This window comes from Anomaloglossus baeobatrachus, chromosome 4, assembly GCF_048569485.1.
Source record: "Anomaloglossus baeobatrachus isolate aAnoBae1 chromosome 4, aAnoBae1.hap1, whole genome shotgun sequence".
Lineage (NCBI taxonomy): Eukaryota > Metazoa > Chordata > Amphibia > Anura > Aromobatidae > Anomaloglossus > Anomaloglossus baeobatrachus.
Window position 1 is genome coordinate 658,125,733 of NC_134356.1, and position 13,027 is coordinate 658,138,759.

General features: G+C 50.1%; 1 protein-coding gene across 1 annotated transcript in view; it reads right to left on the minus strand.

Moving 5' to 3' along the window:
• Positions 1–556: 556 nt before the first annotated feature.
• LOC142302031 (beta-1,3-galactosyltransferase 1-like) overlaps positions 557–13,027 on the minus strand; it is a 40,232-nt gene continuing 27,761 nt past the window's right edge. Inside the window, exon 2 of the mRNA XM_075343105.1 lies at positions 557–1,938. Coding sequence (XP_075199220.1) covers positions 884–1,938 — 1,055 coding nt within the window. The 3' untranslated portion in view covers positions 557–883. The remainder of the gene's footprint in view (positions 1,939–13,027) is intronic.

Here is a 13,027-nt window from a genome sequence, read left to right on the forward strand (position 1 = left end):
GACTAATTCTCAACTCCTTTTTCGATTTATTTTCTTTTAAGTTGAGTCACTTCCTAATGTTTTTATTGCAAACTGGATTCAGAGTGTGTGTTAAACCAGACTAGAAGTTAGAAGAATCCAAGAAAAGGAACACCGGGCACCAATCAGCTCCCCGACCGACCTCCAAGCAAATTCACCTTTCCCCTCAAAGTCCAGTACAGCTCACTCAGGCATAGTAACAGCTCTGCTCCGGGCACTGGTGCTTCTTCCAAGCATAGGTCCCATCCATAAGAAGCAAAAGAAGAGGATGGCACTCACCGGGCTGCTGTATACAAAAAGTCTGTTTATTTCAGCATCAGGTAAAATATAAAAACAGCAAGGGGGGGGAGGGGGAAAAGCACGGCACAGAAGACGACGGCCGTTTCGTGCTTAACAAGCTTAATCTGTAGACCTGTTGAAGTGCTTGTTAAGCACGAAACGGCCGTCGTCTGCTGTGCCATGCTTTTGCCCCTCCCCCCGCTGTTTTTATATTTTACCTGAAGCTGAAATAAACAGACTTTTTGTGTACAGCAGCCAGGTGAGTGCTCTCCTCTTCTTTTCCTTCTTTCAGACTAGTTAGTTAATTAAACACTTATGGAAAGTTTCAGGACATTGTCTAGAGTGCCCGTCAAGAGTGTATGAAAGACCATCGGACAATAAAGCTTAGAGGAGTGGGTCACTAAAGAGATAAATGTGATCAGCAATGATCTCAAGAACTGTGCTGTCCAAAAGTGGAGAGGCACCATGAAAATAAGATATATTTCAGTGAAATCTGTTGAACTCAGGGTCTTAATTTTACTATCAACATGACTTTTAGTAGTCAAAATACTGGATTTTTACAGAAATTCTATATGTTCCTATTTTCTTAGCAACTCTGAGACTTCTTAGCTTGAAAGTCGGCCCATACATTTCGGAGTTCTTTTCCAGAATAATCCTGCACCCTGACAACTTTCCTAAATTTGCAGTGATCATAATTAAGCCTGTAGGTGATAAATGCACCTTTAGGGGATTCACTAATTGGAATGTGGAGTTTATACAAGCAAATTCCCATGAAAGCATCTTCCATGGGGATGACCCAAATCTTTTGGGCAACATCATATATTTTTTTTGCCATGTCAAGTGAAAAAACATATCCAGCACCAGAGCAATAGGTTGGGTAGGTATCATTTGGATAAATTTCTATAGGTACATACCACTTAGAAGCCTTGTACCTCACAGGTCTAAATCCCTTAACTATGGCTCCAGTAAAGTAATTTGTACGAATGGGTACGTCTGGATAAAGAACATTATGAATCAGGTAGTCTACATTAAGAAACATGTCACTGTCTACCTTCAAGGCATAGCTGGCAGTAGGACAGAATTTGGTCACCCACTCCATACCCATTAAGGATTTTAGAGTCAAATTGTAATAGGTGTCTATGAAGTCTTGTTGTATGATGTCGCCAAAGGTTGCACTTTCCTCTTCCAACACATGCCTGGTTTTCTCAGGAGCAATCTGAGGTAGACCCACCAGAAAAACCTTGACCACCTCAACATCATAAATACTTTCATTACCCCAGGTTTCTCGTATTGTACGTCTAGTCTCCAAGTCCTGACATCGAACAAGCACCATTATAACAAGGAAAGGCTTCCGGTTCTTGCACTTGTCAGGCTCGTTAATGAGGAACTTGTATGGAAATGGGTACCGAAGAGCCAGGGGGTGCGTGACCACCGGGTAAGTCATATTATTCACAGTTATATTTCTGTCCTTTAATTTTACAGAATCTTCAGTAAGCTTGTTGATTATTTTTATTGGGCTTTCGTAGTTGAAGAAATACCAGAACAAGAATATGAAGATCAAGAAACATGAGAAAAAACGTTTCCGGAAGAAGATTTGTCTTTTCATTTTGTCCTCCGAAGAATAGGACCTCACCAAAGTGTCTGTACAAAAGAGAAAAAATGTAAAAAAATCAACACAAAGTATATAAAACTTTGATCATAACGGTCTACATTATTTACATTCCTAACTAGAGATGAGCAAACTTGTTCGATAAAGGTTCGTCAATTTCAAACTCTATACGAGCCTTAGCCTGTTTTTTTTTGCCATGTCAGCTGTACCTCAGGCAAACTCTCTAACCCTTCTACCGGCATGGACACCGATGTGGTTCCCATCCCAGCTGCGCTGTTGTTTACTTTCCTCCTGCCACAGCTTCCTGCTCCTTGGGACAGGGCACACCGCACAGGTGTCTTGGGAGCGCGCTTAGGGCACTTGTGCACTCCTCATCGCTTAAAGAAGCAACACTTTTTTTCCGGAAGTGCCTCCAACCTGTGGCTCTAAGGCACTGGGTTCTTAACCCCAATTTTGACTTTCATAAACAGGCAAATTTTTGAAAATCTGACCAGTGTCACATTATGGTAATAAATCTGGAATACGTCAACAAATCCCAGTGTTTCTGTGACTGTTTCTTTGTGACAGTTTTCAAACTTTCAATTTTTACACCCTTAAATAAAAGAGTTAAGTCACACAAAATAATTAATACATAACATTTCCCACATGTCTACTTTACATCTGTATCGGACATCATTTTATTTTGTTAGGATGCGAGAATGGATAAAAGTTTAACAACAATATTGTTTCAAGAAATTTACAAAACCTTTTTTCTTCTTTTAGGGTCTTATTCCGATTTGAATGCAATTTGAGGTGCCAATATATTGGAAACTCCCCAAAAGTGATACCATTTTAAAAACTACACCCCAGAAATGCTTCTGACACGCCCGCACCGGGGCTGCGGTTCAGCTCGTGGGACGCCGCAGTGATGAGTCCCGGCTCCGTGACCCCGGCGTTGTCATTTAGGAAATAGGAAGGGGATGATAACAGTTTATTCGTGACACCACCTGTGGTATGCGGCAAATTAGGTGTCGCCGTTGCAGGATGGGGACCTCTGGGGCAGATGGTGACACAGTTTGGTTGGTATAACTCTCCACAGGTAGACCTGGGTCCCAGGGCGGATGGGAGTAGTAGTAGGCAATGGCAGGGGTTGCAGGGCAGGAGGCCCAGGTGAATAACTGAGTGACACAGGCAGGGCTGCCACTAGGAATTTCAGGGCCCCATACTGGCAAAAGTTCGGGGCTCCCTTGAGGCTCCGCCCCAGCCCCACCTCCACCCCAGCTTCACCTCGCCCCAGCCCCGCCTCCGCCCCAGCTCCGCGAATCTTCCACAGTCTCACCGCCACTCTTAGAAAACTTCACTTCTGCACTAAAACCTCACCAATCACACATTAACCCTTTACACTGAACACCGTGTCACACAAGTAGCCATCAGATTTTGTTTTGGCCAAAAGATTTTTTTAGGCCTGTTACCACGACAAGGTGGACTCTTTTGACAGGACCCTACTTTACTCTAACTTTTTTTTTTTCTTTTTAAATCTAACTTCTTTGGTCTATATTTATTTTTGGTATATCTATTTTTTTTCTTTAAGGGAATGTGTCACATACAGTTTTTAAAGTAATTGAAACCAAATTGTGATAATGCAGACTTGTGGATTTAGACCTAACAACCCCTTCAAAGGGAATCTGTCACCAGGTTTTTAACACCTAATCTGAGCGCAGAATAACATAGGCGAAGAGATCCTGATTCCAGCAATTGTCACTTATTGGGCTGCCTAGTATAGTTTTGATAACATCACTGGTTAATCAGCAGGAGATTATCATTACAGGGCTACTCGTCATGCTGCAGGTAGTCCAGCATATTCATGAGCTCTGTATAACTGCTAGATCTGCAGAAGAGAAAACATTGATTTTATCACAATGAAAACAAACAGCCCAGTAATTGACACATCGCTGGAATCAGGATATCTGTTTCTACTTTATGCTGCTCTCATATGGGGGAGCAAAAACCTGCTGACAGATTCACTTTAAGGCTCTTTCAGCAGATACATAGAATCATACATAGATGGCTAGATAGATAGAATCATAGATAGATAGATGGATATGTGGCGCCCCTGAGGCTTCAGTCACCACAGGGACTGCACCTCACTTAAGGTGCAGTACTCATCCTGGATCCAGAGGAGGTCGGTGCCAGTTCCACAACACAAACTCATATACACAACCAGGTTGCCCTCCCCATTGGGGACCAGGCTAGGGTCGGGTCTTAAGGTAGTCACCAAACATGGGGGGCATCTGTCGCGGGCGGAGGGGACGCGCTCGCCACGCTCGGGTCCGGGGCTTCTGCTGCTGCTGCTCGGTGGCTCGAGCGGTGGGCCGGACCCGGGGACTTGAGCAGTGCTCCTCACCCGTCAGTGAAAAGGGATAGTTTGGTTAGGGAGATTGTTCGTGACGCCACCCACGGGACGTGGTGATGATGACACCACCGCTGCTGGTGACGGGGATCCCGGGAGAGATGGTAGGGAGCAGGTGGGATGTTGTCCCCTCCGTGGGTAGGGGGTTGGTGATCCCGGGGCCCGGTGGTGTAACGGGGAGGCTGGATGGCTGGGGTGCAGGGACTGCGCGGCGCGGTGCCGGACGGCACTAGTGTACTCACTCAGACAATCACTGACAGAGTCTCTGATAAACCAAAACAGCCGGATGGACGGGTCCCGCAGCCGGCTGCAGTGTTGTTGTTGTGCACTCCCCGGATGGCTGATGGTGGCTGTCTTTCCCTGCACCTTTTAGAATGTTCTGACTCCTGTGGTTGCCCACTGGTAGTCCGCTCCCTGGCGTATAGGTGCCGTAGGAGCCCGTTTTGCCCGCAGGCGCTGGCCCTTGGATCTCTAGCCTGTGGCGGTGGCTGTATATCCTCACGGTGTGAGCGGTTGCCTTCTGTCGGGACTTGGTTGTTGGAAAACCCCTGGGGTTCCTGTCACACTCGGATTTGACTATTGACGGCGGCTCCAAGCCTGGTCGGGGTCCGATGGCCCTGCCTGTGTGTGCTTAGTGTCGCGGGCGGAGGAGGGGACGCTGCGCTCTCCCACTGCTCGGGTCCGGCTGCTGCTGCTCGGCGGTGGCTCGAGCGGTGGGCCGGATCCCGGGGACTCGAGCGGCGCTCCTCGCCCGTGAGTGAAAAGGGTGGGATTGATTGTGGGGATTTGATATTGTCCGTGACGCCACCCACGGTTGTGGTGATATTGGTGACACCACCGCTGCTCTGGATGGGGATCCCGGGAGCGGTGACAGGGAGCAGCTTTGATGTTATTTCTCCCCTCCGTGGGTAGGGGGCTGGTGGTCCCGGGGCCCGGTGATGGGGTAGGGGTGGATGGCAGGCGGGTTACGGGGCCTGGAGAGGTGCAGGGTCGCAGGGGCAGCGCTGTGCCGCACGGCACGGTGGTACTCAGCCCAATGATGAAGACACAGTTCTCGGTAAAACACTCGGCTGGATGGACGGGTCCCACAGACGGCTGCGGTGTTGTTACTCCCTGCAGGTTGATGGTGACTGCCTTTCCCTGCACCTGTGTACGGTTGTTGGTTCGATGGGTCCCCACCGGTAACCCGCTCCCCAGCTTGGATGTGGGCTGGAGGAGCCCTATTCTTGCCCGCAGGCTCTGGCCCTGAGAAACTGTTGCCTTGGCGGTGGTGGTGTTTCCCTATTCTGGTTGGACTGTCGCCTTCTGTCGGGACTTGGCTGTTTGGAGACCCAGGAGGTCCCCTTCACTAACGGATTCGGCAAATTCACGGCAACTCCTAGCCTTGCCGGGGTCCGCAAGCCCCTGCCAGATGGTGCTGACTTCTCTTCGTGTACCGGTCCGGTACCGCCGGGCCACCGCCCGTCCACGGTCCTCACGGTAACTCCGATAGGCCACTCCTGCAGACGGTCACCACCGTCTGCCAACCTTGCTGTCTCGCCCGGGCCACACACCCGGACGCTGTCAGTCAGTTGCTCCTTTACCACTTTCCTCCTACCACTTTCACTTCCAAATCTAATCTCTCTCCACTCCTCAACTCCTCTCAAACTAAACTGAACTCTTTTCCCGCCTCCAGGACTGTGAACTCCTCGGTGGGCGGGACCAACCGCCTGGCCCACCCCCTGGTGTGATGATCAGCCCCTGGAGGAAGGCAACAAGGGTTTTTGTCTGACTTCGGTGTGCCTGCTGGGAGTGTGGGGTGTGTAGGGTGTTGTGCTCTGTGGCCCCTGGCTTGTCCAGGGCGCCACACTTAGCTTCACTCCGCTCCCCGGTTCGGTACCGGCGGGCCAACACCCAACCCTGGTCCTACGGCTCTGCAGAGTTCCGCTAACTCCTGCAGACGGCCACCACCGTCTGCCAACCTTACTGTCAGTGCCTGGGCTCCGACCCAGACACTTGCAGTTCGTGTCCTCTTCCTTTCACCTCCAAGACTAAACTGACACTTTTCCCGCCTCCAGGCCTGTGAACTCCTCGGTGGGTGGGGCCAACCGCCTGGCTCAGCCCCACCTGGTGAGGACATCAGACCCTGGAGGGAGGCAACAAGGGTTTTGATTGACTGTTGTTACTGTCTAGGGTGGGGGGTGTGTATGTTGGTATGTTTGTGACTACCTGGCTAGTTCAGGGCATCACACATCCACCCACTAGTGACAGGGAACCGGGGGAGGAGCAGCCATCAGGGGGAGTTAGGAGCTTACACAACAGTTAGGGTGTTCTCCAGCAGGAGAGAACAGGAGCGGGACCGGTGCGATTCAGGGTGCAGAGCATTAGGGTGGAACAGAATTCACGTTGTATCACCAAAATCTGCAGGACAGGGGGACTGGATGTCCCTCTGACCACCACGAGATCCCGGAGCACAGTGCCACATAGGGTCCGGAGTCATGATTACAGTCAAGCCCCACAGCGGCCCCGCGTCACCTACACATAGGACAGGAGCTAACACTACACAAACCGGGGTCCCCAAGCAGCTTCAGGCCACGGGGATCCATCTTTAAAGGCGCAAGAAGGAAGAGCCCATCGACCACCGTACCGGTTGTAACCTCCAACGGATCTGGGATCGGCTGGGGCCCATCACGGCTGGAACCACAGCAGCTGATTCAGCCTTTTGATTGCCATCGCCCCGCGCTTCAGCGCCAACGGCCACTACTCTCCTCATCATCCTCCCCGGGGCCCCGCTCCACCTGTGGGGAGCAGAACCATTCTTGCTGCAACACCATCTGCCCCGGAGGACAGCGATAGCAGCGGCGGCTAATCCCTGGCCACGTACCACAGGTGGCGTCACAAGACTATCATTCTCATCATTCCCCACCATCATCCAAATCCCCTTTTATTGTACACCTCGGGGCCACCTGCCTTTGACATCCCCCTGACCCGACATCACCGGCCCGGCGATGAGTAATATTTAACCCCTGCCCTGTGGGTGCTACAGATAGATGAGAGACGGATAGCCAGAGGGACAGATGGACAGAGGGACGGATAGCCAGAGGGACGGATGGACAGAGGGACGGATGGACAGAGGGACGGATGGACAGAGGGACGGATAGACAGAGGGACGGATAGACAGAGGGACGGATAGACAGAGAGACGGATGGATGGTGGGGGGATCACAGCAGGTGGGAGGGATCACCGCAGGTGGGGGGGATCATAGCAGGTGGGGAGATCACAGCAGATGGAGGAAGGTGAGAGGTGGGAGAAGGGGAAGCAGATGGGGGAGGGGGTAGTGGCTGATGGGGGAGGCGGTGGCAGATGGAGGGGACGCAGCAGATGAGTTCAGTTCCTCTGGATCAGGGGCAGTGACTGCTGCAGCCGGCGGCTGATGGGTGAGGGCTGGGGCAATGGCAGCGTTTGAAAGGAGACAGTGTCTTTAAACTCACCGATCGCTCCCTTCACCTTCCACAGACGCCGGAGTGAAGCTGAGGGAGCGGTCACCGGCCCCAGATCCACAATGATTGGACAGATCGGTCACAAGGCCGGTCTCTCCAATCAGAGCTGGGGCGGGTGAAACTGAGGTCACCCAGCTCCAGCCAATGATCGGTGCTACAGCTGCACTGAACATGGCTGGATTTTAATGTTTCAGCCATTTTCAATGGCTGAAATATTACAGTGGCTGTGATTGGTTGAGCGGCGTTCGTCAGCCAATCACAGCCTCCTTAGGTCCGGGGAGGAGACACCACCCCTCCTGAGGTCAGACAGAGGGCCCCTCCTCCCTCAATCTAAGATATTTGCAGCGATCGCAGCCTCCGGGGCCGCGATCTCGCCATGACGTACTGGGTATGTCATGCGTCCTTAAGTGCTAGGGAGCCATGACGTACCCAGTACGTCATAGGTCGCTAAGGGGTTACGTCATAGGTCGCTAAGGGGTTAACACGTTTTCAGGCTCTAGGGGCCTGCTCCCGCTTGGGGCCCCTGTGCGACTGCAGGTGCTGTCAGTGCAACGTCCCCGCCCCGTGCCCATGGGGCCCAGTGAGCAGAGAAATGAAAGGGGAGGGGTCCTGGCTGTCAGCGTGTCCGGGCCCCACCTCCTGCTCACTGCACGACCAGCCCGCCCTGCGAAATGTACTGTCAACGCTCCCTGCCCCTGGGGCCCGGTGAGCAGAGGAATGAATGGGGAGGGGCCTGTCAGCATGTCCAGGCCCCCCCTCCTGCCTGCTGCTGACCGGGCCCAGTACAGGAGTCTCAGTAGTATTGCCATGATGGTGGCTCTGGACACAGGGATGCAGTCTCAAGATGTTTACTTACTGTAGCAGGTTCCAAGGTAACAAAACATGTCAGTGACCGCCTTTGGAGTGCGGGGTTCCACTGTGAACGGCTCCAGCCAATCCTGGGTAGTTCGGAGGTCGAGTTCGGTGCACCTTTCTTATGTGTACCTTCCCTAGTCGTCTTCCTGCGCTTGCTTCTCCTTCCTGCTTTGTGCCCTCACACACAGAGGCCTGGGTCGGTGCCCGTTTTTTTGGGTGACGTGAAGCTCTCTCCCTTGGTCCTTTGGGGTCACCTTCCAGCGAATTTGTATGTGTATGTGGCCTCTGTGCTTGCAGTCACCTCAGCCTCTGGTTTTACTAGTGGACTACGTAGGTTCTTCTCCTCTAGCCTAGGGACCAGTCCTCGATTTGCGGCCAAGTCCTTCCAAGTGAAGATTGTATGTGAAACAAGGCCACGGGAGGGTGTTGTACTTCCCGTAGTCTCTAGGACTCCTTCTGTCTTGCACCTTAATTGAGCTATGCCAGCTCCAGCTCACAGGTCTTTCCTCCTCCACCGCTCCTTCCAACTCCCTGACTTTCTCCACAATCCACTACAGTGTATACCCACTCTTAAGACTCCACCCCCCAGCCTAGCTTCAGGTTTAACATGCCCTTGCCATGTCTGATGAGGTGTTGCTGAGTGAGAGTGTTGTGTTTTGTGTGAACCGATGGATAACCTCCTCTTACCCAGGATGGAATACCATACCTCTGGATGAGGTGCAGTACCTCTGTGGCGACTGAAGCCTCAGGGGCGCCACACTTCAGAACTGCTGTCAGGAACGTTTTTAACCTTTCAGGTGCTACACAGGAATTAATGGAAAGTGGAATGAAAATAATTTTTTACTTTACCTATAAAATGTTGCATTGTTTGCACAATATGTTACCTAGTTTCTTCTGAGCGCACTGATAACACATATGTGGTCAGAAACCACAGGCTTGAAAGGGAAGGAGCACCATTTGAATTTTGGAAGATAATTTGGCTGACATAGATTGCTGGTAATGATGAGCGAGCTTCGAAATACTCGGATTTGCGATACTTGTAACGAGTACTGTCTAATACTTGCATATGCATTCTAAATAGTGTGTGCAATGCAAGTCAATGAGGAATACTCACAATGTAATGAGTAACCCCAATGCCATACTATTTGTGCGAGTAGCAAATAGTGCGGAATTCGGGTTACTTGTTACTTTGTGAGTTTTCCCCATTGACTTGCATTACACACTATTCGGAATGAATTCGTGAGTATTAGTCAGTACTTGTTACGAGTATCGCGATTCCTAGTATTTCGAAACTCGCTTATCATTAATTGCGGGTACCACGTAGCATCTGCAGGGCTTCTAAGGTATCTAAACAGCAGAAACCCCCTGGTGATCCCATTTTTTTGAAACTACACCAATCATGGAGTTTATCCAGGGACATAGTGAGATTTTGAACCCACAGGTATTTTACAGAACTTGATAACATTATGTTGTTGTATTGATAATTTTAATTTTTTTTCATGAAAAATGTGGCTTTAGCCTCACATTTTTTGCTTTTGCAAGAGATAATGTGGCGCCCCTGACCTGGTCAGGCACCACAGAGTACTGCACCCATGCTGGGACAGTGCTTCCAGGTAAATCCAAAGGCTGGAATAGGGTGTGTATGCACAGAAACAGCAACTAGGTCTCCCACACCTTAGAGGGGACCCTTGGGCAGACCCAAGAGGGGTTGTTCCTCCACATCTCATCTAGGGGTGCAGGGGAGGGGCTGGAAGCTAAGGTGGCAGTGGCTATAAGGAAAGTAGTAGGAGTTAGTCTGAGAGCAGAAGGTGCAGAAAGGAGAAGGAGAGACGCGCGCTGACACGCTAGTCAGACCCTGCATGTGTAGTAGCCGTTGGCGGGGGAGAATGGTCACCAGCAAGTTGGACAGAAAGACGCTGAGGAAGTCAGCTGGTCATGTACGGAGAATTCTGGTGACTAGGCACGCATGGGGAACAGGGCCCTAGAGTAGACATCCATTTACTGATTTGCTAAACCTGACGGTGGGGGGGACCGCAAGTCCCACACCAACCAACTTGACTACTGCTTGCCTGTTGTTTATTCTCCACTTTTTGGCCAGGGTATCTATCAAAAAAATTTTTGGCTGTGCCTTTGATAAATGTGCCCACTTGGGCCTTTTTTTGCCTTGTTGGATACATATGGCCTGGTGGATGGAGATTTGATTTCCCCCTAGTGACGGTCGTGCAGCCCCCAGGTGTTATTGCCTTTTATATCATCTTTTCCTCTTGTGCCTGTTTTATCTAATCTGACTTTGCATGTTTATTAATTTGTCAATAAACTATTTGATATTTTTGAAGCTAATTTACTCTGTTCTCCTGGTTTTGATGTGCTCTAAGAGTAGCTCTGAAGTGGTGTGGTGATTGTGCATGACCCACCCCATTTCCTTGTTTGTATGGATTTCTTTAGTCTAATCATATTTTCTGTGGTTTCCACAGTTTCTGTCCTTATCATTATGGATTTCAGGGCCCGCGATGATGCTTGGCTCTCTCAATTGAATATGGCACTTGAAGCGACTGGCAATATGGGTGACGAGTAGAGTTGAGCGCGGTTCGTGGTTCGAGGTTCTCCAGTTCGGGGCTCGAGTGATTTTGGGGGCTGTTCGAGATCGAACTAGAACTCGAGCTTTTTGCAAAAGCTCGATAGTTCTAGATACGTTCGAGAACGGTTCTAGCAGCAAAAAGCAGGGCTTTTTACAGCTAGAGTGTGCAGGAGCCATCGCTGGCAGCCTGCCAGAAGCTGGTAACCAAGATAAACATCGGGTATCCAAGCAAAACGCTTTGGTTAGTAACCCGATGTTTATCTTAGTTACGTGCAGGAAGCCCACACTTTCCCGCTCAGCTCGCTCCGCCCCCTCCTGCCCGCAGCATGTACACATACATACATACACACACACACACACACACACACACACACACACACATGGTCCCGCTCGGCTTACCTGCGGTCGCCCGGGGGCAGCAGTCCTTGGCACTGGAAACTGTGCCTGCCGGCCCTTTAAGGCCACTGTGTTCTCCTGCATTGAGCATCATCTGTGGGCGGAGCTACCGCCCGGCGTCCTGCTCGGTCGCACAGATGAAGGAGTCACAGTGCCAGCCAGCGACCCCCAGCACATCGCTTCCCTCCGGCGCTGTGTGGGCCCCATCTGCACCGTGACCTGATCAGTATGTGGGACATCACTCCCTCCCCGCCCCTCCCTGTCCCCCCGTGCGTGTGTGGGCCCCGCAGAGCCGTGTGTGTGGCCCCCGGAGCCGCGTGTGTGGGCCCCGCAGAGCAAGGTGTGTGTTTGTATGTATGCATGCAGCAGAGCAGTATGCGTGTCTATATGTATGTATATATGCAGCAGAGCAGTATGCGTGTCTGTATGTATGTATATATGCAGCAAAGTAGTATGCATGTCTGTATGTATGTATGTATATATGCAGCAGAGCAGTATGCGTGTCTATATGTATGTATGTATGCAGCAGAGCAGTATGCGTGTCTATATGTATGTATGTATGCAGCAGAGCAGTATGCGTGTCTATATGTATGTATGTATATATGCAGCAGAGCAGTATGCGTGTCTGTATGTATGTATGTATATATGCAGCAGAGCAGTATGCGTGTCTGTTTGTATGTATGCATGCAGCAGAGCAGTATGCGTGTCTATATGTATGTATGTATGCAGCAGAGCAGTATGCGTGTCTATATGTATGTATGTATGCAGCAGAGCAGTATGCGTGTCTATATGTATGTATGTATATATGCAGCAGAGCAGTATACGTGTCTGTATGTATGTATGTATATATGCAGCAGAGCAGTATGCGTGTCTGTATGTATGTATGTATGTATATATGCAGCAGAGCAGTATGCGTGTCTGTAAGTATGTATATATGCAGCAGAGCAGTATGCGTGTCTATATGTATGTATGTATGCAGCAGAGCAGTATGCGTGTCTGTATGTATGTATATATGCAGCAGAGCAGTATGCGTGTCTATATGTATGTATGCAGCAGAGCAGTATGCGTGTCTGTATGTATGTATGTATATATGCAGCAGAGCAGTATGCGTGTCTGTATGTATGTATATATGCAGCAGAGCAGTATGCGTGTCTGTATGTATGTATATATGCAGCAGAGCAGTATGCGTGTCTGTATGTATGTATATATGCAGCAGAGCAGTATGCGTGTCTGTATGTATGTATATATGCAGCAGAGCAGTATGCGTGTCTATGTATGTATGTATATATGTAGCAAAGTAGTATGCGTGTCTGTATGTATGTATATATGCAGCAGAGCAGTATACGTGTCTGTATGTATGTATATATGCAGCAGAGCAGTATGCGTGTCTATGTATGTATGTATATATGTAGCAAAGTAGTATG